Source organism: Archocentrus centrarchus, chromosome 19 (genome assembly GCF_007364275.1).
Source record: "Archocentrus centrarchus isolate MPI-CPG fArcCen1 chromosome 19, fArcCen1, whole genome shotgun sequence".
Classification (NCBI taxonomy): Eukaryota; Metazoa; Chordata; class Actinopteri; order Cichliformes; family Cichlidae; genus Archocentrus; species Archocentrus centrarchus.
Window position 1 is genome coordinate 10,632,499 of NC_044364.1, and position 24,923 is coordinate 10,657,421.

A 24,923-nucleotide genomic window follows, 5' to 3' on the forward strand; every position below is an offset into this window, starting at 1 on the left:
TATTCACTATCGTCTACTTTAAGCAAAGACAAACGGAGGGATTAGATTAGAGCATTAACTAGTTTAGGATTCTTATTTGTAATGATTTTCTGCTTTTGTCTTCTGTGATGGTAACTAGTATTTTCATAACACTGTCATTTCATTAAACCATACATTTAATGGAATTGCCAGGTAAATACTCGCCTTTAGTTGCACACTTAATTTTTTTTTTTTTTTTTACATGATCTAATACAACTCTTGAAGCCTACAGCAGGCACATTTTTTTTTTTTTTTGCACTTAAAAAATGTTGCCAAACTTGAAAATTTCTTCAGGAACCTCCAACCTCCAAAACTGTATCTTTGTGTGTCTTTCTCTATGTGGGTTTGCTAACACATCACCTTCCAGTGTCCTTTAACCTGCAGGCAGGTATGCTGGACTCTGCAAGCTGTAGTCTGGGCAGACCTTCTGAACCAGCCTGTAGTCTGTGCTGTAGAAGGACACGTAGATGCAGATGACCTGGAAAGGTTTGGAACACATCCAGATGACTTGGCTCTGGGTGTGCTCTTGATCACACGTCTTTGAAGGGTCGTAGTTGCACAGCATCACCTTTTTGTTGCGTTCAGTTTTCTCAGAGTCCACTCTGCAGTTGAACGTCTTCGAGTCTTTGGGGTGGACCACGCTTTGGCGCTCCAAGTCGAACTCCACCTCTTTCATTGGTGGGACGAGGCTGACGGACACGTTGCCAACACCTGTGGAGTTGTGGCGGAAGTAGACACCGAGAGAGCCATTGCCATGATCCACAATCTTCCCCATTATCAGCAAATTCAGTTTGACTGTCTTGATATTTGAATAAAAGTCTCCCCAAATGAATGTCCCCGACCATTTAGACGTTCCATGAACTTTCATGATGGGCTGAAGCTTTATCTTTAATGATGGGTTGGAGTGCGGATGTGAGTTTCCTCCAAGTATTTCCCAAATTCCCTGCTTTGAAAGAGGGACGAAGGGGTTAAGGGGTGACTTGGTGTGCTGAGTCACACTGGACCGAAGCACCGAGTTGTTCTGCTGTGAAGAAGCCTCATGGGCTCTGCGGAGATGAGGTGGTGCTCTCTTGCTGAAAATAAAGTTGCTGTGTGTCTGGCGTAGTCCGAGAACCAACTAGAAAGGTAACCATGGGGTAAAGTTATACACTGACTCCATCAGGAAGAAAACAAAGTGAGTAACAGATATATTACAAGCCAAAACTAAATACTGCAGAAATATTTAGAACTTTACATTTCAGTCTTTGAGAAGCATTTTTAATATGAGTAATCTAACCACTCATAATGTTAAACCTCATACATCAGGTCGTATTTAGGCACTTAAAAATGCAAAGAAAGTCATCATTAGGGTAGTGTATTAAATCTAAAATATGCAGTACTTATATAGTACTTATGCAATAACTTGTTTAATGCTACCATTCGTTTCACTTACCAGACAAAAGGTTCCTTTCAAAAGTACCCAAACAAAGCACTGACTGGCAAACATCTCCATAGTGCATCAATATCAGGAGCCATCCACTGTGTTTTCATTCAGGCAAAGTGGACTTTTGGAAATCCAAACAATCCTTTCCTTAAACTCTTTCCCAGCAGGAAACCTTGTGCATGCTGCTGCTTCCACTCACAGCACACAGACTGGGAGGCTCTCTCAGAGCTCAAGATTTTGACACCCAGTTTTTCTCTCTCTCGTCACTCCTTCCTCACCCGCTCCCCCTTTCAAACACATAAACACATACCCTTCTGTTTGAGAATATGCAGCGTCTGCAGCATCACATTGGATCTGGCCGCCTGTAGTTCCCATCCACTTCTTTCTGTAACTGACAGTCTTCATGCATCATGTTTGGAGTAATAAAAAAAAAAATCAGCACTTGAATGTATTTTTTAACTAATTGTGTTCAGGAAATTGTGTTTATGAACTAACTTAATCCAAGGTGATGCGATACTGGCATCTTGTGGCCAAGAGGTAAGGTGCAGCGGTGATGTTTTACAGTAGGGCTGCATTAACAACCACTAATTTTTATATTTCTTTGTGCAGCAAAATGCACTAAATGTAAAAACTGGAATGCTAACATTTTCATGGTCTTCAATTAACAGATGATGGATACAGAGAGACACTGTAGGTGGAGAAATATGGAGTAACACTAAGCTGAATTAATGTACCCTTTGTAGGGTAAATAAACTTAAAGCGTTTGCTGATTGTCTCTAATTTAATTCAAAACTGAAAAAAAAAATGGGTGTGGAGCCTGAAATTTTTTAAGCTTTTTAGAAAAGTTTTGAGACAAAAAACAAGCGCAGATTAATTTCTCGGCAGTCCATGAGTTAAATATTCAAGGATTATTTGTCATGTGCATCACATTTGCATGCAGTGGAACAAAATTATGTCCTCGGGTCCCAGTGTTGCCCATGTAGTAGTTGTGACATTCAAGTAATTTAAAGAAAATAAATATAAGTAACAATAATATAAAGAAAGTATACACATATATACATGCATACCTTTATAAAACACACAATACATACACCTGTGTGTATGTAAATGCACACGCACACACACATACAAATACACACAATATGTACTATTAAATACTAATGAATGGAATGAAATAGGTCAGGATGTGTAGTGATAGTAGGGGCCCGTGGGCCACAGCAGTGACTGCAAATGACAGCAGCAAAAAGCGTGCTGAATGCATGCAGCATGAATACATGCAGAGTTGTGCAAGAACAGTCCAGCTACACAGCCCCACTAGAGTTCAGCAGACTTACAGCATCAGGGGAGAAGCTGTTCCTCAGACTGGGGGTTCTGCTTTTGATGCTTCTCAGCCTCCTGCATGAGGTGAGGGAAACAAAAAGTGTGTGTACTGGGTGTGCGGGGGTCCTTCAAGATGCAGGTGGCCCTTTTCCTGCATCTGGAGGTGTAAATGTCTATGGTGGTGGAGAAGCTGACTCCAACAGTCCTCTGTGGAGCCTTTACTACCCACTGCAGAGCTTTCTTCTCTGTTGCAGAGCAGCTTCCGTGCCACACAGTTATGCAGGAGACCAGGATGCTCTCCACCACACATCTGTAGAATGAGGAGAGGACTGAGTTTCCGAGTCCAGCATGCTTCAGCCTCCTGAGGAAGTAGACGCGCTGGTGTGCCTTCCTCACCAGACTGGAAGTGTTGTTAGCCCAGGTGAGGTCACTACTTAGGTTAAGGCCCAAGTACCTGTACCTGGGGACCACTTCCACTGCAGATCCTCCAGTGTTCAGGGGGAGGAGGGGGTGTCTGACTCTTCTTAAGTCCATGATCATCTCCTTTGTTTTTTGCCACATTGATGCAGCGATTGTTCTCTCTGCACCAACCCTCTAGGTGTTCCACTTCTTGCCTGTAGCTGGACTTACTATCGGGGTGACAGCTACTGGCCAATAGTTATTCAGGCCTGTCACTGTGGAGCACTCGGGGACCAGGATGATGGTGGCAGTCTAAGCAGGTGGGGACAGTGAAATAGTGTTACCATCCAGTTAATTTATCCGAGTAGGTCTATTTCTAGGGTTTATGGATATATAAATGTTACTCAGAGTATTTAAATGCTGTTGGTTTTGTCTGGAACTCATCCACTTTCACATTTTTACTGCTAACTTTACCAATTATTATATTATTAATATATTTAGCTGATACTAAATGCCATCTGCTGCTTGTCAAAAAGCCTTGAATTCTCAGCCTCAAGCTGTGAACAGCAAGTGAACCATCTGCTCCATTTCTGACATAGAATTCTACCTGTCAGCTGGCATACCTGTTTTGATGTATTAGCTTCAATTTATTACTACAGCTTCAACACACAGTCATGTCTGCATCAGTGGGCACTTCCTGCTGTGGCCACCAGATGCCACCAGATGGCAACATTCAGGTGTCACCAGTTGTGAGTTTGAGAAGCCAGTATTTGTTTTTACTTTTACATTTATAACATTCGTGAGAGCCAAATCAAAATTACCAGCACTGTAAAACAGCATAGATGCAAAGATTTTAGTCAAACAAGGTAATACAGACCAAGTGGCAGTCTATTTTGGAAGGGTCAAAAATTGCAGTTCCCTGGGTGGCCTCCTGAGGCTGACTGCTGCCATGTTAAAATGCTCAACATTAAAGCATAAAAAAGGGGCACATTTATAGAGGGACACAATGAGTTGGGGCTCTAAACTTATGGTTTCTTGATTAATCATGCTTTTGCATACTTCTACGACACTAAGAGAGCAGCTGCTTTTAGGGCTACAACTATTGATTATTTTAGTAATCAAGAATTCTATCGATATTCCATCGATTAATCAAATAAGAAATACTTTTGTCATATTAACAATTCCTTTGCATATTTTAACTTCCTGCCTCTTGCCCTATATCAGCTGGGAAAGGAAGTCTGTCACAGCAACAGAGAACTTTAATGCTGCTAATGCAGGTGAAACGCTCCGCTTACCTGGAGACACCTGAGCACCGCTGAATTTAAACGAAGCATTGAACCAACAAGTTTATGTTGAGCGGTTTTTATAATCAAATTATTCGAGTTACTCGAGGAATTGTTGCAGCCCTAGCTGCTTTGATTGACAAGTGAGAGCTGTTCACTGGGTGTTGCTTCTGCCAGTTCAGGTTGACTTGGATTAGATTAGATTAGATTAGATTAGATTTAACTTTATTATCATTGTACACAAGTATACAATGAAAAGTACATTCCAGAACACCCATCCAAGAAGAATACAAACAAAAGAACAAACAGGGGAGACAGGTGTCTGCGGTCATGCAGCCATTATACAGGCGTTACTGTTCGTTATACAATATTTGTTAGCCGCAGCACCTTTTTTGTTGTGTTAGTACGTCATGAACAATTTTAATAGATAGCCATGCCACTTCCCCCCATAGAATGTGTAGAAATTGGCTGAAATCTGCAGAAAGTGGGCAAAAAAACTGTTTTCACCAGAGTGATGATAATAAAACTGAGTTTGACAGAGAAGGAAACTATACCAGCTGTCCTAACACACAGTAGTGCAGAGAGTCAAGTTTAAACAGGTCTTCCTTACTTATTCAGAAGCTGCCTTATCATGATGTTTCTGAACTGAAGTAAAAGGATTATAAAGTAAGTCACTAAGTAAAGTTTTGTGTATTTAACACTTTTCAAGATAAAGAACACAAAGTGCTTCAAAACAAAGTACTAAAAACATACCATACCATTCCATACCACTTTATTTAAAAAGCACTTTTAAAAAGGGTTGATCAAAGTGCTTTTTAAATCAGTGATGGCATAGTTACCTTGAAAAAGTAATTTGATTACTGATTATCCCTTTAAAAAGTAGGTAAGGCCTTAAGTTCTGGCGGTTCACTCCTCACCAGCGCAGGTTCATTTTGGGCTTGGAAATCCCTGGAAGAGCGGGTCAAATAGACCTTTAGCTTCACAGGCTGCTCACTGTGCTTGTTTTATTTCATGGTACAGGAAATAATAGAAAACAATGTTAGAGAGTTATATACATGATAAAAGCATGTAACAGCACTCAAGTTAAAGATTGTCAAGGATGAAAGGTTGTTATAACTTAAGGTAAAGAAGTCATTCATGGTAAATCAATAAGGCAAAGGATAAGGTTAAAGGCAACATACTGTTTGAGTTACTAATGGTATTTTTATTCTGTACATTGTGTTCACATGCAAGGCAGTTCAATAAAAAGGATTGTGAACCATCAGTTTGAGAGACCATCTTTTCAACCGGGACACTACACAGTCGAAGCTCCAGAAGTGTTTGACAATCATACACCAGTATTGACTTGACATTTTTATGACACACAGGAACAATAAAAACACAATGTAAAGAGCAACAAATGCCGTACACACTGGCGCCATTTTCAGACAGACTTGGTGGACTTTGGTGCTATGACGCCCCTAATACTTACAGAAACATATCTTACTTGAATCCCATTCAAATCTGACAATTCAGCTGTTCTTATTGTTTCTATTCGACCGCATTACCACATTTGTTGGCGAGAAACAGTGTGACTTCAAAATGCACACTCCTCACTCAAGCCATACAGGAGGTGCATGGGAAAGGCAAATCAGGACATTTCGAAACATTCTGCGCTCAACAGCATCATTAAGGACATTCTTTTATGAGGCAATGGCGATTGTGAGCAGCACAATGGTAACATCATGGATGGTACTTCCTTATTTTCACATGCAGTTTACGACACAGGCTCAGTTACTGAACATGCACCAGTCATACACACTTACGTTGTAACCTCCCATACTGCTCATTCTAAGCATGGAAAAACTCAGACTTTGCTGTAAAAGGAAAAGCCCTGCTAAGCAGGACAACTTCATGAGGAGGGTCCTAAGGGAAAAGGGATCAAAGTTTGTTCTGTTTTTTTTTTTTTTTTTTAATACTCAGTCAATAAAACTTAAACTATGTTTCAATTCCAGGGCTTACCTTTATTTTATAAAGAAATGCATTAATACGTGTGTCCTTTCTCAGTAAATGAAACTGAAAACATGACAATGGGAATGTGTGTTTGTTTGTTTTACATTTCTATCAGCATTGTGGTATTTTTGCAGGTATGTGTTCATAAAGCAATTACTGTCACTGCACTGAGTCAACCGAAAGTTGTGATGTTTATAAGTGCGATTACCAGATTTGCTCAGCTGCTGTTTCATCAAATCTGCATACCAGACATTCAGACTCACAAAGTTACCATTTTAATAAAGAAAGATAAACCGAAAGAAAGAAATGCAAAATAATAAGATAAGAGTGCAAACTAAATGTGTTGAATTTATCAATGCAATCAACAAAACACAAGTATGCAGCTTAAAGCAGATAACCTGTAAGCTGGAGAGGAAATGGCATCTCATTAATTTAGAAAATCTTCATTTAGGCTGGAAAAAGAGTTTGTTGCTCTATAAAAAAAGCCCTCCGTAAAGATAGGACATCTTACTATTCATTATTAATTGAAGAAAATAAGAAGACATTCCTGCAGTTTAACTAAGTGATTTGTGTCATCTGGCTTCATTGATAGATAAAGCTGGATATCATCTGCATAATAATGAAAATGTATGCAATGCTCTTTAATAATACTGCCTATGGGAAGCATGTTTAATGTAAATAAAACTGGTCCTAGCACTGAATTAATTAATCTTAGTGTGTGAACAAAGAAGTCACGTAGCTGCGCCACTCCTTAGTCAGTCACGCTATTTGATGTGACTGGATCCCATTGTCTTTTAAGAGATGTTATTTATTTAAGCAACGTAGGGTAATTTCAGTTACCATACAACGGTGTTATAGTAAACCAGTTTCATTCTCTGAATTCTTGTAAAATATTTTCAGCATGATGATTGACTGTGAATGATGGTACACGGTGGTGTGGTGGTTAGTGCTGTTGTTCAAATCCACCTTGGTTGGGTCTTTCTGGGTGGAATTTGTATGTTTTCCTTGTGTCTGGGTGGGTTTTCCCATAGGTGTGGATGGTTGTCTGTCTCTCTGTGTAAACCCTGCAACAAGCTAGTGACCTGTACAGGGTGTCCACTGCATCTCACCCTTTGACAGCTGGGATAGGCTCCAGCCCCCTGTGACCCTAAACATAATAAATGGAAGAGAATGGATGGATTGACTGTTGCTGGGTCTTTGATGGGTGTGTTCTTGAAGAAAAAACCTCGCTGACAAAGTCTTGATGCATAGACAGAGTTTATTGCAAAACAGACAGTGTCAAACAGATGCTACGTGAGACACCTGGGAGAGGAGGCCCAATTTTCCTGACTCCCAGAGAAGAGGGTCAACAAAGGTTATATACTGTTTCCTTCTGGCCAACTCACACATTTCTGATTTCTACCATTTACAGTTATGGAGAACAGCTTCAACTGATCTTCAGGTTGTTTACCGTATGTATGTATGGTCAGTTCCTTATTTGGAGAGATAGCCCACGGAGGGGCTCTATGCTGCATACCTTTGTGGTGATGTCAGTTGGAAGCCTAAACTCAAGGCTTTCATCCTAAAGGAAGAAACCATACTTACATGCAGTTTAACATAGCAGTTTAAGTCATAGTAGATCAGACACCACTCTGTTAAGAAAAAATACCCTGCTGATTTTTTTTTTTTGTTACAATTTTAAAAACATCTTTAAAATAAATTCAAATAATGAAGTTGTTCTGGAAAAACGCTTGAATACACCTACAGTGGCTTGCAAAAGTATTCATACCCCTTGAACTTTTCCATATTTTGGCACATTACAACCACAAACATAAATAGATTTCACTGGAATTTAATGTGAAAGACCTACACAAAGTGGTATACAATTGTGAAGTGGAAAGAAAATTATACATGATTCAAAACATTCAAAACAAGTCTTTTAGGGTATGTCTCCACCAGCTTTGCACATCTAGTGACTGAAATTTTTGCCCATTCTTTTTTGCAAAACAGCTCAAGCTCAGTCAGATTAGATCAAGAGCGTTTGTGAACAGCAGTTTTCAGATCTTGCCACAAATTCTCGTTTGGGTTTAGGTCTGGACTTTGCTGGGCCATTCTAACACATGAATATGTTTTGTTTTAAACCATTCCATTGTAGCCCTGGCTTTATGTTTAGGGTCGTTGTCCTGCCGGAAGGTGAACCTCCGCCCCAGTCTCAAGTCTTTTGCAGACTCCAACAGGTTTTCTTCCAAGATTGTCCTGTTTTTGGCTCCATCCATCTTCCCATCAACTCTGACCAACTTCCCTGTCCCTGCTGAAGAGAAGCAGCCCCAGAGCATGATGCTGCCACCACCATATTTGACAGTGATTTCCATTAATTCATTTTCAGCACATTTTTATTTATGCTTGTTTTTCATCAGTTTCAAGTTATTCCAGTGACCAGTTTTTCTTTATTTAACATAAGGACGGCAACAATTTTGTCCATGTCTGTATCCAAAGGCATAAATGTACAGTTCATGCACAATAAAGGTGTTTAGGCTTTAGTCTTTCACTACATGAAAAATGTTTCCGTCCACACATCTCTGCTTTGTTTGTGTTCTATAAGATGTTTTTTGTTGTTTGTTTCTTATGTCTCTAAAATCACTGCTCATGTCTTATGTCATTGGGATTGCGATAACACAGATCTGAAAGCGCCATACCAGAAAATTTCAAATTCCTTTAATTTTTTTTTTTTTTTTTAACCTTTGGAGTTTCTGTAACTTAATTGATTTATTTAATATTTTTCTTTTGCTCTGGATTAAGGGTTTGACTGGAAATCCAAAGTCAACTCACCACACAGGTTTTCCTTGTCTCTTTAATCCCGGACAGAAGAAGAAGTCATGAGGCTGTGCCACTCCTTGTCTCTCACAGTATTTAATGTAACTAGCTCACATTTTTTTTTTTTTTTAAGAGATGTTATCTATTTAAGCAGTATACGTGCATTTCATTTGTGGCATTTCATTTCTTTTCCTAGTAAACCACAGTTTTATTCACAGAATCACAGTGAATACTGACTGGACAGATGAGACAAAACTGGAGCTTTTTGGCAAGTCACATCAGCTCTATGTTCACAGACAAAAAAAAAAAAAAAAAAGAAGCAAACCAAGAATAGAACACTGTACCTACTGTGAAAAATGGAGGAGGTTTGGTTATGCTCTGGGGCTACTTTGCTGTGTAATGCACAGGGTGTCATGAATCTGTGCAGGGCAGAATGAAATGATACTATAAAGGTCCTCCAACAGAATAATGACCCAAAACACACAGCTGTAAACACCTAAGAATGGCTGAGAACAAAACACTGGACTGTTCTGAGGTGGCCTTCCATGAGCCCTGATCTAAATCCTGTTGAGCATCTGTGGAAGAAACTGAAACCTGCAGGCTGTTCATGGCACGATTCAAACCGGAGACGGCTGGAGCAGTTTGTTCATGAGCAGTCAGCCAAAATACATGTGGATAGATGCAGAAGCCTCATTGAGAGTGCTTGCCTCACAGGATTGTGCAATAAAATATCAAGATCAAGATCAAGATTCTTTGTCTCCCTTGGGAGAACTTTGTCTTGGTTTAAAAAGAAGAAGATGGTACCCCTGCACAATAAAACAAGCAAAAACACCATTAAAATTCAATGAATCCAATAAAGACAATAAAACACAGAAAAATGTACATGGACAACAGAACTGCAAATATAAAACCCATATACAATTTATAAGAAACTATATAATTTTCCATATGTACTCCTCATGTTAGCTTGTTGATTAGCTTAATTGATAAGGATACAAAGGAATGTTTGTACCTGCTGTATTTAAAAAGCAGAACCGTATACCTCCTTCCTAAATTCAGCAGCACATACTCTGTGTGCAGAACATGGGAGCTATCAGTTAAGATGCTATTTGTGCAATAATGGCTCAGTCAAAGAGTTCCTGAAGGTTGGGCGCTTGGGTGGCTTAGTGGTGAAGCCAGCAACCACATACATACACCGCATTGCAGTGCAGGCAGTGCGGGTTTGAGTCCTGGCCTGTTACCAGTTTGCCTGCGTGTCTTCCCCTGTATCTTTCCCCCATTTCCTGTCTCTCTCCACTGCCCATAAAAGCTGCTTGGCCAAAAATGCAAAAGAAAAAAAAAAAAAAAAAAAAAAAAAGAGTTCCTGAAGGTTGGAGGGCGTGTGACCCATGATCTTGCCCGCTGTTTTTATTAGATTACGGATTTGGATTTGGATTTCCAAACCAGCTAGTGAGACCGTACCAGAGAATTGTCTCTATTGTTTCTCTATAAAAAGTTAACATTATATTTTTGCAAATGCTGAATAACCGTAGTCTGCGCAGAAAATGAAGACGCTGATGAATGCTGGCAATGTGTCTGCCAGCTCAAGTTATTGTCAGTGTGAACACCATTTGCATGAGGTCACCTGTTTAATGGCTTTATTGTGTATGATCATGGGGTTCCGGTCACTAACTGATCTGGGTTTCAACAGCATCTCAACAGTCTTGCAGGTGTTTATGTGAAGTTTATGTTTCTCACTCCAGGTCACAAACCTATCCACGGCAACTCTGTGGGTGGAATCACTGGAATCCTTGCTGAGCAGACTGAGAATGACAGTGTCATCGGAAAACTTCACAATGTACTGATTTAACACAGAACTCACACAGTCATTTGTGTACAGGGTACAAAAGAATGGTGAATTGATGCACCCCTGGGGAGCAACAGTGCTGCTTACCAATGTATCTGAAAGAGTAGAATTGATTTTGACTTGCTGCGGCCTGTTGGTGAGGAAAGAGTGTTACCACCTGATTAAAAGGGGGTTTGCATTCATCTGCACCAACTTTTCAAGGAGAATGTGTGGCTGAATGGAGTTAAAAGCTGAGCTAAAATCAACAAACAACATTCTAGTATATGTACCTGGTTTTTCAAGCTGTGCAACTCCTTTGTCTGCCAGTAGTTACTGTGACTAGCTCACATTTTCTTTTAAGAGATGTTATCTATTTTAAGCAGTGTATGCACATTTCATTTGTGGCACTGTTTCCTTTCCTAGTAAACCCTAGTTTTATTCAACTCGATCAACTTCCCTGTCCCTGCTGAAGAGAAGCAGCCCCACAGCATGATGCTGCCACCACCACATTTGACAGTGGGGATGCAGCAGTATTTGTACTGAGGTTAGATTACACACAGGTGGACTTTTTTTAGTCATTAGCAGTCATCAGGCAACTTCTGAATGCAATTGGTTGCACTCAGAGAAAAGGGGGCTGAATACTTTTGCACACCGCACTTTTCAGTATTTTCGTTGTAAAAAATGTTTTGAATCATGTATAATTTTCTTTCCACTTCACAATTGTATACCACTTTGTGTTGGTCTTTCACACTAAATTCCAGTGAAATATATTTATGTTTGTGGCTGTAATGTTACAAAATATGGAAAAGTTCAAGGGGTATGAATACTTTTGCAAGACACTGTAACTGTCACGCTGTTGCCTAATTTGATTCTGCTGCTGTATCGTGCTACAGTCATGTACTCAGAGGAAAGAATCCTGCAATCAGCTGTAAACAACAACCAGATTTGAAAGAATATGTTTTTAATAATTGGGAAGAATCTGTAACAGTGTGGTAACCGAGTGTGATTCATGAAGTAAACTATGCCAGAAAGGATGTTCTTCAGTTATGGCCCACTGTTGATAAAGTAGGAATATACTGTATGTGTGTGAGATTAAGATTCTAAAAAGAGGGCGAGGGAAGTCTTCACTGAAGCTTGGTCCTTTGACAGATCTGAAGTTGTTTATTAAATTGGTGCCTTACTCAGCCTGTTCTTCAAGTGCTATGAGGGCAATATACTGTAATATTCTCATGTGACCATTAATGGGTGAGGTAGCAGGAAATTAAGGTTGGGTGCATTGCGTTAGGCAGTAACTTACTCTAGGCTTTGTACTGAAATTTAATTGGGACATTGTTTTTGAATTGCCATTTAACAGAAGAAGAAGTCATGTTGCTGTGCCGCTCTTTTGTCGGTCACAGTAATTAATGTAACTAGGTCACATTTTCTTTTAAGAGATGTTATCTATTTAAGCAGTGTATGCACATTTCATTTGTGGCACTGTTTCTTTTCCTACTAAACCACAATTTAAGTCTCAGAATCACAGTGAGCACTGTCTGGACAGATGAGACAAAACTGGAGCTTTTTGGCAAGTCACATCAGCTCTATGTTCACAGACAAAAAACAAAAAAGAAGCAAACCAAAAATAGAACACTGTACCTACTGTAGAACATAACCAAGGAGGCTTGGTTATGTTCTGGGGCTACTTTGCTATGCAATGTACATGTGGATGGGTGCAGAAGTCTCATCGAGAGTGCTTGCCTCAGGATTGTGCAATAGAATATTGAGGATACCATAATTTTTGTCCAGGAAAGTTTAATAAGTTTAATTAATTTTCAGCACATTTTTATTTGTGCTTATTTTTGTCAGTTTCAAGTTATTTAATTTAAAATTTTTTTTCCCTCTTGATTAAGGGTTTCACTGGAAACCCAAAGACAAGTCACCACACAGGTTTTCCTTGTCTTTTTATCCCAGGGCATTTGTTTGTGTGTTTTTCTTACAGCTTCTTTCACTTCACTTCTTTCACTTTCTTTGTCATCTATCTTTGGAGATAAATTAATGTAAAAAAAATTATGTGTTGAATTGTGCATGAAATAATTGGATCAATATATAATGACACTGGAAAGGGCTTTCCATTTACCTCTAAAAATAAATAAATGTTTTTAGCTCATAGTCATGTTAATTGTTTGTGCTTGCCAAATGATAAATCATAATTTATTAATCAAATCTTTAGTGTTTAATTTTAGCAACTAATTTACAATGCCATGTTTGATTCTCACATGGATGTAGAGTCATACCTATCCTTTTAGCTAAAGCACTTGTTTTATTAATTAATTATCATCCAGATTTATATTAACATTGCTTTCATTACATGCACCTTGAAATGGTTCCAGTACAAATATTATCACATAAAGACTGCTTACGTTTGTACAGCTAATACTGGACTACACAAAACATTCTTATTGAAATTATTCATTGAGACTTTGTAGTTTTACTTGGATCTGAAGGGACCAAATGAAATTCAACTGGAAATCACACATTTTAAACCCAGTCAAGTTTTGCCTTCAATGTTTGATACATTTTACTTGTTTAGAATTATACAAAGAGATTTATGTAACTGCTGTTTTTGTACAATGTCCCAACGGTTCTTTATTTATCTAGGAAGCCAAAGATCAATTTTTTTATCTTGAAGTTTTTGAGAGTTCCGAGTAAGGAACTCATTATTGTTAAAATCTCTTTACTGGTTTATCCACATACTGTAACAGTTACATAAAAGCTCCGCGGGCAGTCCAGTGTAGGAAGTGTGCAAAAATAATGGCCATTTAAAAGGTAAACTAAAACACAAAGAAATCACATTGCTGTGCCACTCCTTAGTCGGCCACACTATTTGATGTGACCCGGTCACATCTTCTCTGTACCCTGCCTCTCACCCTATGACAACTGGGATAATCCCCAGCCCCTCCGCAATCCTGAACAGAATAAGTGGAAGACAATGGATGGATCGATGGATGGAAATTAGAGGTCATCCAGACCTTTATGTTTTTAAGACAGTCCTGCAGTTTAACTAATTGATGTGTGCAATCTGATTTTATTGATAGATAAAACTGGGTATCATCTGCATAAAAATGAAATTGTTCACAATGCTTTCTAATAATACTGCCTATGGGAACCATGTATAATGTAAGTAAAATTGGTTTTAACACTGAACCTTGTGGAACTCCATAATTATCCTTAGTGTGTGAAGAAGACTCCCCATTGACATGAACAAATTGGAGTCTATCAGATAAATATAATTCAAACCACTGCAGTGCAGTACCTTTAATACCTATAGCAAGCTCTGATCTCTGTAATAAAATGTTATGGTCAACAGTATGGAAAGCTGCACTGAGGTCCAACAGGACAAGCACAGAGATGAGTCCACTGTCAGAGGTTGTAAGAAGATCATTTGTAATCTTCACTAATGCTGTTTCTGTACTGTGATGAATTCTGAAACCTGACTGAGACTCTTCAAGTAAACCGTTCCTCTGCAGATGATCAGTCAGCTGTTTTACAACTACTCTTTCAAGGATTTTGGAGAGAAAAGGAAGGTTGGAGATTGGCCATGGTTGTTGTCAGTGGTACTATGTTAACACAGACCTGAATGCTCCAGGCCAGCAAGATTTGAGAAACTGTGTAACTGTGCAGTAGATTTTGAATTCCTTTAAGGTTTTTTAATAACTTTTTAATATTTTGTAACTTAATTTTGTAATTTTATTTTTGGTCTGGCTTAAGGTTTTCACTGGATATCCAAAGACAACTCCCCACACAGGTTTTCCTTGTCTCTTTATGCCATCTCATGTGTTTTTGTTAGAGCTTCTTTCACTTCTCTTTTTACTTTCTTTTTCAGCTGTCTTTACAGACATTAAACAATAAGAAGGCAACTATAACAGATAACAAAACAACCTGAGAAAACGGAAACCATACCAAGAAAACATAAAACACTGGGCCACCGGCTCAGGACATGACAGTGTAGAACTGTGTTTATGAAATGATTGGATCAATACATAAAGACACTGGAAATGGCTTTCCCTGAACTTCTACAAACAAATATTCTTAGCTCATATTAATGTTAATTGGAGCCTATCCCAGGTGTCATAGTGCTTGAGGCAGTGTACACCCTGTACAGGCCTCATTATTTTTAAAATCTTAATTGATGCAATTGATACTTAAAACATTTTTAGGTTTTTGATCAACTGTTAAAAAAAATATCCTGCTTAGTTTTTTTTTGTTACAATTTTAAAGACATATTCTTTAAAATAACACTCTCATTGATGCCTAAATATCGAGCGTACCATCATTTTTGTCCAGGACAGTTTCATTAGTTTGTTTTTAAAATAATTCTGTTGAACCACAATCGAAAGCAATGTCTGATTTTCATTAATTAATTTTCAGCACATTGTAACTTATTGTTACATTTATTTTTGTTCTGAAAGCACAAAAGTATGTTTCATTGTTACGAGGAAACAAGACAGAAGACATTCTTTGGAATTGTGCCAGTGCTGACAGTACAAAAACTTTCATGCAGGGAGTCCTGCAGCTCCACATGAGAGGAACGTGAGCAGATGTGAGGAGGTAATAAATTATTATGTTTCAATTAAAAATATCTTACCACTTCTCGGGGAGTGTTTATTGAGTCTATTAAATTTTAAGTTTAATAAAATGTTTTTATTTAGTCTGTTACTGTGAGCGTCTTCTGCTCTAATTTTTTTTTTGACAAATTGTGTACATTTATATACACAGATAATGCTTTTAATATTTTTGTCATTTATTTTAATTTATATACGTTTATTCAGCAGGTTTGACTTGGCAGCAATGGCAGGTCAAAGCCTATTTTCTTTGCTGCTTTTGGTGATCATAGGTAAATATTGATTAAACTCAGTCTAATACTTGTTCATTAACCTGCTTTTTAAATGATGTGAGGATTCTCAGATTTCTGTATGTGTTTATTGTATAAGTTAAAACTTGCATTTCACTATAATTTCATCACATTTTCATAAATATGTCTGTGCCCTCATATAAAAAAGTGTCCCAGAGCTATTATGTTGCTTCAAAATGATACCAAATTACCCAATATCAATGGATAAAAATTATATATTGTTGTATTCACTGTTTTCTTATTAATTGCAGCAAGTAGCTTTAAACAATATTTATTTGTGTATGTATGTATTCATTTATCTGTTTTTTGTCATACAGCAGCTCCTGTGGCATCTGGTGAGTTAAAAGACTTCTTAAGTGCTGGATTGTTACAATGAATGGCATTCAACTCAGTATTTATTTGTGTTCATTTATTATAAACTACATTATGTATATAAAGTTTTAAAACATAATTTTACAGGCATATAAAAAAGGTACAGCATACAGTGATCAATGTGTTTGAAGTATAAGACAATAAGACAAATCCTCTTTTTTTCATTCAAGATACTCTCTACCCAATTTCTGGAACAACATACGCTCACTCAGATGATGGAAGTTCTCCTCTTATTGTCCTGCAGCGACCCTTTCTGTATTTTGGACAGTCATATACTCAGATCTATGTGAGTAAATTTTAATTTGGGAAACTAAAAAATCCTTCTTTTTTTTTTCTTTTTTTTAAAGGCTGTTACAAAATGTAGAAGTATAAAATGTTCATGTTGGCAAACCACTTAAAGATCTGAGTTGTAAATGTGCATCAAAGAAAAAGGAAAAATGGATTATGGTATGAAAGGAATAATTTATTTTCAACTTCAACTTTACTTAAATATGATATTAAAGTAATTTTAACTAGGGATAAGAGACAGAGTGCATTTAGGCCCGACCGACATGGACACTGAAAACTACTCACAGGTCTTTACTCACATTGTATTGTCTGAAGGAGTCTCCTTATCATTTCCACCCAACATCTAAATAAATACTTGAATGATTTTGTGCGGTGGGATGTATTTTTTCTAATGACCAACAGGGGGCAACTTTACAAAAGGCCATGGGGCCATTTTTTACTTTGTTTACTGTGGCCATTCATCTATGGCTACAGTAAAAGTTGTCCACATCTGTGGAACATAGGCACACAGCGATAAAATAAAAAATAAATAAATAAAATCACTCTTCAGTCACTTGTCATTCATTTAAAAGGCAGCTGATCAGATAAAGTAAGATGTTAGCATCGATCAGGGCCATTGCCTTGTTGTAAAAGCTGCCCCTTAGTCTATTAGTCTGCACCTTTAGAGCCCTGAATCTCCTATTGGAGGGCAGAAGTTCAAACACCCGGTGTCCTGGGTGTGTGCTGTCTCTCAGCATGCTGTGTGCCCTCATGTAACAAGGGTGTTGTGGAGGTCCTTCAGGTAGGGGAGAGGATTTTCTGGGCATTGTTAATTACCCTCTGTAAAGCCTTCTTGTGTGCCATGGTGCAGCTGTTGAACCACACAGAAATGTAGTAAGTCAGCACACTCTCAGTGGAGCAGTGGTAGAATGCAGTCAGTAGCTCCCTCCTCAGACTGATCCTCCTGAGGACCTTCAGGAAATAGAGATGCTGCTGGGCTTTCTTCCGCTGTTGAGGTGTTAATGTTCTTCCTAAATTTTATAAATTAATACATGTCCATGTTTTTTGGTTGGGGCTTTTAATCTGTTGTTAGGTGGATGCTAGGCAGCATGACTATATCATAGTATATCATGCATAATTACATGTTTGTGGATATAAATTGGATGTTATTGTGAAATAAAAATGATACAATACTTTTTGAAGGGGTTAAAGGGGCATAAACAGTTCTAGCCCATTGGTGTGTGGCTGCTCACATTTCATGGAGAACGCTCATTGGGGCAGTGTCTTGAGCTGTCTTTTATAGGTGCATTTCAAACAATATCCTTTGCAAAAAAGATAAGGAAGGGATGCCTCTGCAGCTTCTCACAGTGATAACATTGCCTCTGTGACTTCACTTCCCAGCATCAAACACAGTGTTCAAGGTTAAGGTGCACTCCTTTGCTGCGACTTATTGCCACACCTGTATAACCTCTAAGAGAAGCAAGCAGAAAAAAGACAGAAAGAAACATACTCTAAAGTAAAGCATGACAAAAGCACAACACTCATATACTTTCACCAAAACAAATAGAGATTTCGAGCATTACAACAAGAATCTTGTTGCATTGATAGTAAAAAATAGGACAAATCATGGGCCCCTTGTGTACCATTTCTCATATCCTTCTTTGAAATCTGCCTGAAGGACAGTGTTGGGTCAATAACAAGTGATCATCACCAGTGAGTGTGCATACCTGCCTGCATTTGGTACCTGCTCTGTTTTGTTTACAAGAGTGTTTTTTTTTTTTTCCCCAGGTAAACAACAATGGACACCTGACCTTTGATGCGCCGTGGTATAGCTATGTACCCCAACAGTTTCCAATGTATGGTCCCAGAGATATCATTGCTCCATTCTGGACAGATTTGGATAACAGAGGAAATGGTGAAATCTACCACAACCAATACACCAGCGGCAGTGTTCTCCAGCAAGCTACACGGGACATTAATCAGTACTTTCCAGGGCTGAATTTTAATGCTAACTGGGTCTTTGTTGCAACATGGTATGAGGTGGCCTATTATCCATTTAGCGGAACAGTAAGTCAGCTCCTTCTGAATTAGGCAATCAATATGATGTATATGTGAATAATGGCAACCCATGATATTATACTTTAAAAACAAGAAGTCTCCTTTTTTCAGCAAACAACATTCCAGGCAGTCTTGATATCTGGTGGCAGGTACTCATTTGTACTGATGAACTACGGGGAAATAGCCCTCACATCTCGTTATATACAGGTTGGAACTGTGAAAAATATAAGCACTGTGGCCATGTCTTACTTCAAGTGAAATGCATTCATATAAATGTACAAATCCAAAAATAATCATGCAGTTATTTTTAACAATGTAAAATCTAATTTTCAGGCTGGATATGACACATTAAATTCTGCTCACCATTTTACCATCCCTGGATCATTTTCAAGCAATGCAACAGGCAGCTTCTCAGATTTTCGCCTCAGCAGCAATGTCAATGTGCCCGGTCGCTGGGCCTTCCGGACAGACTATGGATCAAGAGGTTGTACTTTCAATGGTAAGGCCAGAACTAGAATGTGATTACCATAACTGCTCAATACAAAATTCTATGAAATCTCTACTAAAAAGAGTTACTGACAATCCTCCTCTGTGTTCCTTCATTTTTGCTCTGTGAAAATAACAGAAAACCTAAAAATGAAGAATGTTAAACTGGTAAGAGTGTTTCCAAATTGAAGCAAAAACCTTTAATCTGTCCTTTTTGTATTTTCTACAAAGGTGATCCTGTGCAGCTGGGTGATTCCTTCTGGAGTGACAGGACCTGTGCGCAGAAGTGCACCTGTACCTCAACAGGCCTGCAGTGCCGCAACGAGCCATGCTCCTTTTCACAGATCTGCCAGCCAACTTCTTTCCAGTTCTCATGCCAGACAGTGCAGAGACGCACCTGCACCATAAGTGGTGACCCCCATTACTACACCTTTGACAACACAGTGTTTCACTTTCAGGGCACTTGCACCTACGTTCTCTCTGAACAATGTAATAGTGAACTGCCCTACTACAGAGTAGAGGGCAAGAATGAGCACAGAGGCAGCACTTGGGTCTCTTGGACACGACTGGTCAAAGTGCATGTTTACAATGACACAATTGAGCTTGTGAAAGGACGTCATGGTGAGGCTAAGGTTGGTAACAAGAGCTAAGTTTGTACTTATTGTGATATTTTTTTGTTACGTGTGTGTGTGTTTTAACTGTCTTTATATGCTGGTGTTTTACAGGTTAATGGAAACTTTGCAACCACTCCATTCTCCCTCAGCAATGGCACCGTGCAGGTTTATGAGTCAGGTTTTTCTGTGATTGTCAGCACTGACTTTGGCTTAGTGGTGTCTTATGACACATATAGTTATGTCCAGATCAGCGTGCCCTACACTTACCAGAATGGAACATGTGGCCTTTGTGGAAACTTCAACAATCGCCCTGAAGATGACTTTCAAACCCGCCAGCGCGAGCTTGTGAGCTCTGACGTGGTTTTTGCTAACAGCTGGCAAGCATCAGGGGATGATGAGCCTGGTTGTGAGCCACAGTGTGGAGGTCTGGCCTGTGCTGTATGCACTGCAGAACAGAGAGCATTATACAGTAATACTGCACACTGTGGTATCCTCGAGAGCAGTTCTGGACCTTTTGCTCCTTGCCATCAACAACTTCCTCCACAGACTTTTGCGGAGAGTTGTGTGTATGATCTGTGTGTAGGAGGAGGGTACCAGCCAATTCTGTGTAGAGCCTTAAATGTGTACGCAAGTCAGTGTCGACAAAGTGGTGTCCAGCTACCAAGCTGGAGGAGACCTGGCTTTTGTGGTATGTTAGTGACTTTTTTATGTTACTTCAAAACATGATTTTGGTAAAACACCAATAATCTGAACTGTGTTTTCTCCTCTACCTAGAAATCCCCTGCCCAGCCAACAGCCACTTTGAATCCGAAGGCACAGGATGTCCATCTACCTGTGTCAATCCCAACTCCACCAACAACTGCCCTCTCCCTCCTCAGGAAAGCTGCATCTGCGATTCAGGTTACGTCCTCAGTGGTGGGGTCTGCGTCCCTCATGCTGAGTGTGGCTGCAGCTTTGAGGGCCGCTACTACCGCTCTGGACAAACTGTAATTCTAGATGAAGACTGTGGGAGAAGTTGCAGCTGCAGTTATGGCTCCATGACTTGTCGCTCTCATGGTTGTGGCCCACTTGAATCATGCAGTGTGGAGGATGGAGAAAGAGGGTGCAGACCAAATAGCTATGCAGCATGTTGGATAAGGGGTCCAGGGTCATATCACATGTTTGATGGACTGACATATCAGTATCCTGGGGCATGTCAACTGACACTTTCCAAAGTTACAGGACTTTCCAGTCACCCTCACTTCACGGTGACAGCAGAAAAAGTACCAAGAGGCCAGCAAGGCTTTTCCAATGTGCTAAAGTTTGAAGCAGAAGGGACACAGGTCTCCATTCAGATAGAAATTAATGGCAAAGTTCAGGTAAATCACTGAAATATCTTAAAACAGCCAATGTAGATAAACGTGTTAAAGTGAGTTTAAGCACCCTGGAAAGGCACAACACTTTACAAAAAAGACACAATAAACTTGCTTAGAAGCTAAAGAATCAAGGAGGAACAAATCAGGAATGACCTGATCAGAGTCATACGTAGTTACCACTAATAACTCCTTCTCTGTACAGTAGACAATTATGTGCTCAAAAATGCTTAGGAAATAGGCTACTATATTAATTAATCACTAGGTAGAGATTAATCCATAATTATTTGTACATCATTCTACACTGTTTATTGTAACTGGAATATTACACCAGATGAAATGGACAAGGAAACACTTAAGTACTCTCATTCAGCTTTCCATTGCTGTTTCTATACATCTTGGGATATATTCCCTGTTTTACAGTATACTTAAATTAATAGTGCAAAAACCCGCCCTGTGGGCAATTTATTGCAAGGTCTTCAGTGCTTGTTCTCGTCACTCAGTTATGAAGATACAGCCTATGTTAATTTATCATATTATTCTTCCTTATTTTTTATCTTCATTATATATATCACTGTATATAGTCAGATGGCAAAATGGCTGTTCATAAACAGCAAACAAAAGAATAATGAAAACCTATATCTAGTCTTCTATGCAGGCTAAATGTTCATTGTGCAAGACAAAGGAATCAGCTACAGACACTATTAGTGTTATTATTTGATGAACACTAATTAATGGTATACATGATGACACATTCCAGTTACTCCAAAGTGCAACTGCACTAAAAATTGTTTAGCAAAATGTCTTTACAAACAACAACATACATGTACACATAATGTATATGTGATGCCATCGGTTGTTTTGAGATCACACATATACACACACATACACATAATATATATACTTTGTAAGAATTTGAATGAAGATTTCTTGTTTTTCCCAAAACAAAACAAAACAAAACAAAACAAAACAAAACAAAACAAAACAAAACAAAACAAAACAAAAAAAACATTTTAACACTGCCTGCTTAAATGTCCTATAGGTTGATGGCCAGCTGATCAGGCTGCCTTTCAGCACAGGATCCAATGGAATCCAAATCTTCCACAGCAGCATTTACAGTGTCATCCTTCGCACCTCCTTTGGTGTAACTGTGCAGACTGTCTGGCCTCACTTTGTCCGTATCACTGCTCCCGGCATCTACAATGGTTCACTGGGTGGACTCTGTGGTAACTACAATGGTAATCCACATGATGACTTCCGCACACCCAGTGGCGTCCTTGTCAACAGTTCTCAGGACTTTGGAGACAGCTGGCGAGATGGCTCTCTAGCTGCTTACTGTGTGGAAAGCATAAACCGTAATTCTGTGGCTAATTACAGTTCTAGTGAGTACTGTGGCATTCTCAGCTCACCACATGGGCCATTTGTACCCTGTTGGTCTGTGGTTGAGCCACGGCAGCAGGTGGATGAATGTGTGGAGATCATGAGGGGTTCTAGCAATCCAGCAGCAACTCTGTGTGAGGTCCTACGCGATTATGCACTTATGTGCCAAGAGAAGGGTGTTGCCTTGGGACAATGGAGAAATTCAACTGGCTGTGGTAAGTGCTCACCCCCTTTTTGAATTCATTTTGGACTGACATGTTTTCCAACACCTTTTTTAATTGTATTTGTTTTTTCTCCAGAGCTAACCTGCCCGTCACACAGCCATTATGAACTCTGTGGAACCTCTTGTCCTTCTGCCTGCCCCAGCCTCTCTTTCCCCTTCACCTGTGACACTGTGTGCCAGGAAGGTTGTCAGTGTGACAATGGCTTTGTCCTTAATGGCGACCAATGTGTTCCACCAACAGCCTGTGGATGCTACCACCAAGGACGCTATCGCCAAGCTGGTGAACAGTTCTGGGATGGCGAACAATGTCAGAGCTCATGTACTTGTAATGGCGTTACAGGGAACGTCCAGTGTATTCCCAACTCCTGTGGCCCCGAGGAGTCCTGTCGTGTGGTGGAGGGCGAGTTTGGCTGCCATTCCAATCCTCGTGGCACTTGCTCTGCTTCTGGAGACCCTCACTATCTCACCTTTGATCGGAAGGCCTATGACTTCCAGGGAACCTGCCGCTATGTTCTGGCGACCCTTTGCAATGCCACCGATGGGCTCAATCAGTTTTCTGTGGAAGCTAAGAATGAGGCCTGGAGTGGGTTGCCAGTTTCAATCACAGCTGAAGTTTTTGTGAATGTGTGGGGCTATCAAGTGCACATGTCGAGATACAACCTGGGTAGGGTAGAGGTAAGCTGTACTAATTCTGAACAATTTTTGATTTTTCCATCTTTAAAAACAATACTTAAAGCCACAGATAGTGGCAGATGAGCAAACTAAAATGCAAAGTATTGTTGGGGAATGGCCAACAAGAAACTGCTGTAGAGGAAAGCTAAAGATATTCCCAAAGTAGTTTGGAAGCAGTCATGCCATTACAAAGTTTCCTCACAAGAGGAAGTGAGCTAACATTTTGCATGTATGGGACACTAATACCAATAGTTCTTACATATCAATATTAATAAAGGCTGCATAAAAAATAATATGTCAGTGCAATAAATGAAATATTCTTGTATTTTCTAATTTGTTCTTCCATTATCCATAGGTAAATGGAATAACACAAAATTTACCAATTCTGCTGAATGGAAGTCAAGTATCTATCTTTGCAAGTGGATATCAAACTTTTGTCATTGCTGATTTTGGCCTGAGCGTCATGTACGATGGATCGAGTACAGTTTCTGTCTCTGTGCCTCCAAACTACAGGTATCTGTCATTCATCACAGTTCAAACTCAGCTGTTGCAATGACTCACATACTCACATGTTAAAGGAGTTCAAGGTCTTGGACCACTACACTTTTCTGACATAATTGCAATGTACAGGGTTTTTCTTGGCTCAGAATGGGCTTTTGGGGGTGTAATACAGGACTGATAACCCTGCCTACAGTAAAACCGATGTGTTTTATCATTATCATCATTAGAGGGAAAACATGTGGACTCTGTGGAAACTTCAATGGAAATCCAAACGATGACTTCAACACACCATCTGGAATCACAGTCACATCTCCAAATGAGTTTGGGCAAGCCTGGAAGGTGCCAGGCAACTACACCTGCAGCGATGGCTGTGGCTCCTCCTGTCCACGCTGTGCCAATGAACAGCCTGCCAGAGCTCAGTGTGAGGTGATCCAGGCAGCTGATGGTCCCTTCAGTTTCTGCCACGAGGTGGTGGACCCAGCACCATATTTCAGTGACTGTGTGTTTGACGTATGTGTGTCGGGAAATCAAGGCCATGATCTTTTGTGCAGGGCCCTTGAATCATATGTCATTGCCTGTCAGTCTGCTAATGTTCGAATCTACCCTTGGAGACAGAATACCACCTGCAGTGAGTCAACCAGTCATTGTGTTGTTTATAGAGTATGAAGTGTAAGACAATCAAAGAAGTTTTTTTTTCTAGATATGGGTTAAGTTTAATGATTGATTTTTATTTCTTCTCATTTGTTCAGGACTTGACTGTCCAGCCAACAGCCATTATGAGCTGTGCGGTACTGACTGTCACCACACCTGCACCAGCAGCACCAATGCTACCTGTGAGCAGGCTTGCTCTGAGGGATGTTTTTGTGACGCAGGCTTCTCTAGGAGTGGGCCCATATGTGTCCCTGAGGAAAGATGTGGCTGCCAGTATCATGGATTCTACTATAATGTAAGTTCTACAAAGGCACAATTTTTTTCAGGCCTTAATTTCATAAAAAAATTGAGCAGATAATTGACAATGACAACCCAACAAAAGTAAATGCATTACAATGTGCAG

General features: G+C 39.5%; 2 protein-coding genes across 2 annotated transcripts in view; one reads left to right on the plus strand and one right to left on the minus strand.

Moving 5' to 3' along the window:
- Positions 1-342: 342 nt before the first annotated feature.
- Positions 343-1,594, minus strand: LOC115798387 (neurexophilin-1-like). The gene is made up of 2 exons (XM_030755223.1): positions 1,451-1,594; positions 343-1,135 (listed from the first exon to the last, which is right to left on the minus strand). The coding sequence occupies exons 1-2, from the start codon at positions 1,508-1,510 to the stop codon at positions 392-394; spliced, it is 804 nt and encodes a 267-aa protein (XP_030611083.1). The 5' UTR covers positions 1,511-1,594; the 3' UTR covers positions 343-391.
- Positions 1,595-3,109: 1,515 nt separating this feature from the next.
- LOC115798403 (IgGFc-binding protein) overlaps positions 3,110-24,923 on the plus strand; it is a 40,685-nt gene continuing 18,871 nt past the window's right edge. The window contains exons 1-14 of the mRNA XM_030755247.1: positions 3,110-3,182; positions 10,971-11,065; positions 16,462-16,602; positions 18,372-18,650; positions 18,753-18,848; positions 18,975-19,140; positions 19,359-19,759; positions 19,853-20,429; positions 20,516-21,099; positions 22,136-22,688; positions 22,773-23,371; positions 23,724-23,881; positions 24,097-24,497; positions 24,619-24,815. Coding sequence (XP_030611107.1) covers positions 3,110-3,182; positions 10,971-11,065; positions 16,462-16,602; positions 18,372-18,650; positions 18,753-18,848; positions 18,975-19,140; positions 19,359-19,759; positions 19,853-20,429; positions 20,516-21,099; positions 22,136-22,688; positions 22,773-23,371; positions 23,724-23,881; positions 24,097-24,497; positions 24,619-24,815 — 4,320 coding nt within the window. The remainder of the gene's footprint in view (positions 3,183-10,970; positions 11,066-16,461; positions 16,603-18,371; positions 18,651-18,752; positions 18,849-18,974; positions 19,141-19,358; positions 19,760-19,852; positions 20,430-20,515; positions 21,100-22,135; positions 22,689-22,772; positions 23,372-23,723; positions 23,882-24,096; positions 24,498-24,618; positions 24,816-24,923) is intronic.

Excerpts from the sequence above, each read along its gene's own strand:
- LOC115798387 (XM_030755223.1), bottom strand. The coding sequence starts at position 1,510 with ATGGAGATGTTTGCCAGTCAGTGCTTTGTTTGGGTACTTTTGAAAGGA. Across the intron at positions 1,136-1,450 it reads TGAAAGGAACCTTTTGTCTG|TTGGTTCTCGGACTACGCCA; the intron begins GTAAGTGAAACG and ends TTACCTTTCTAG.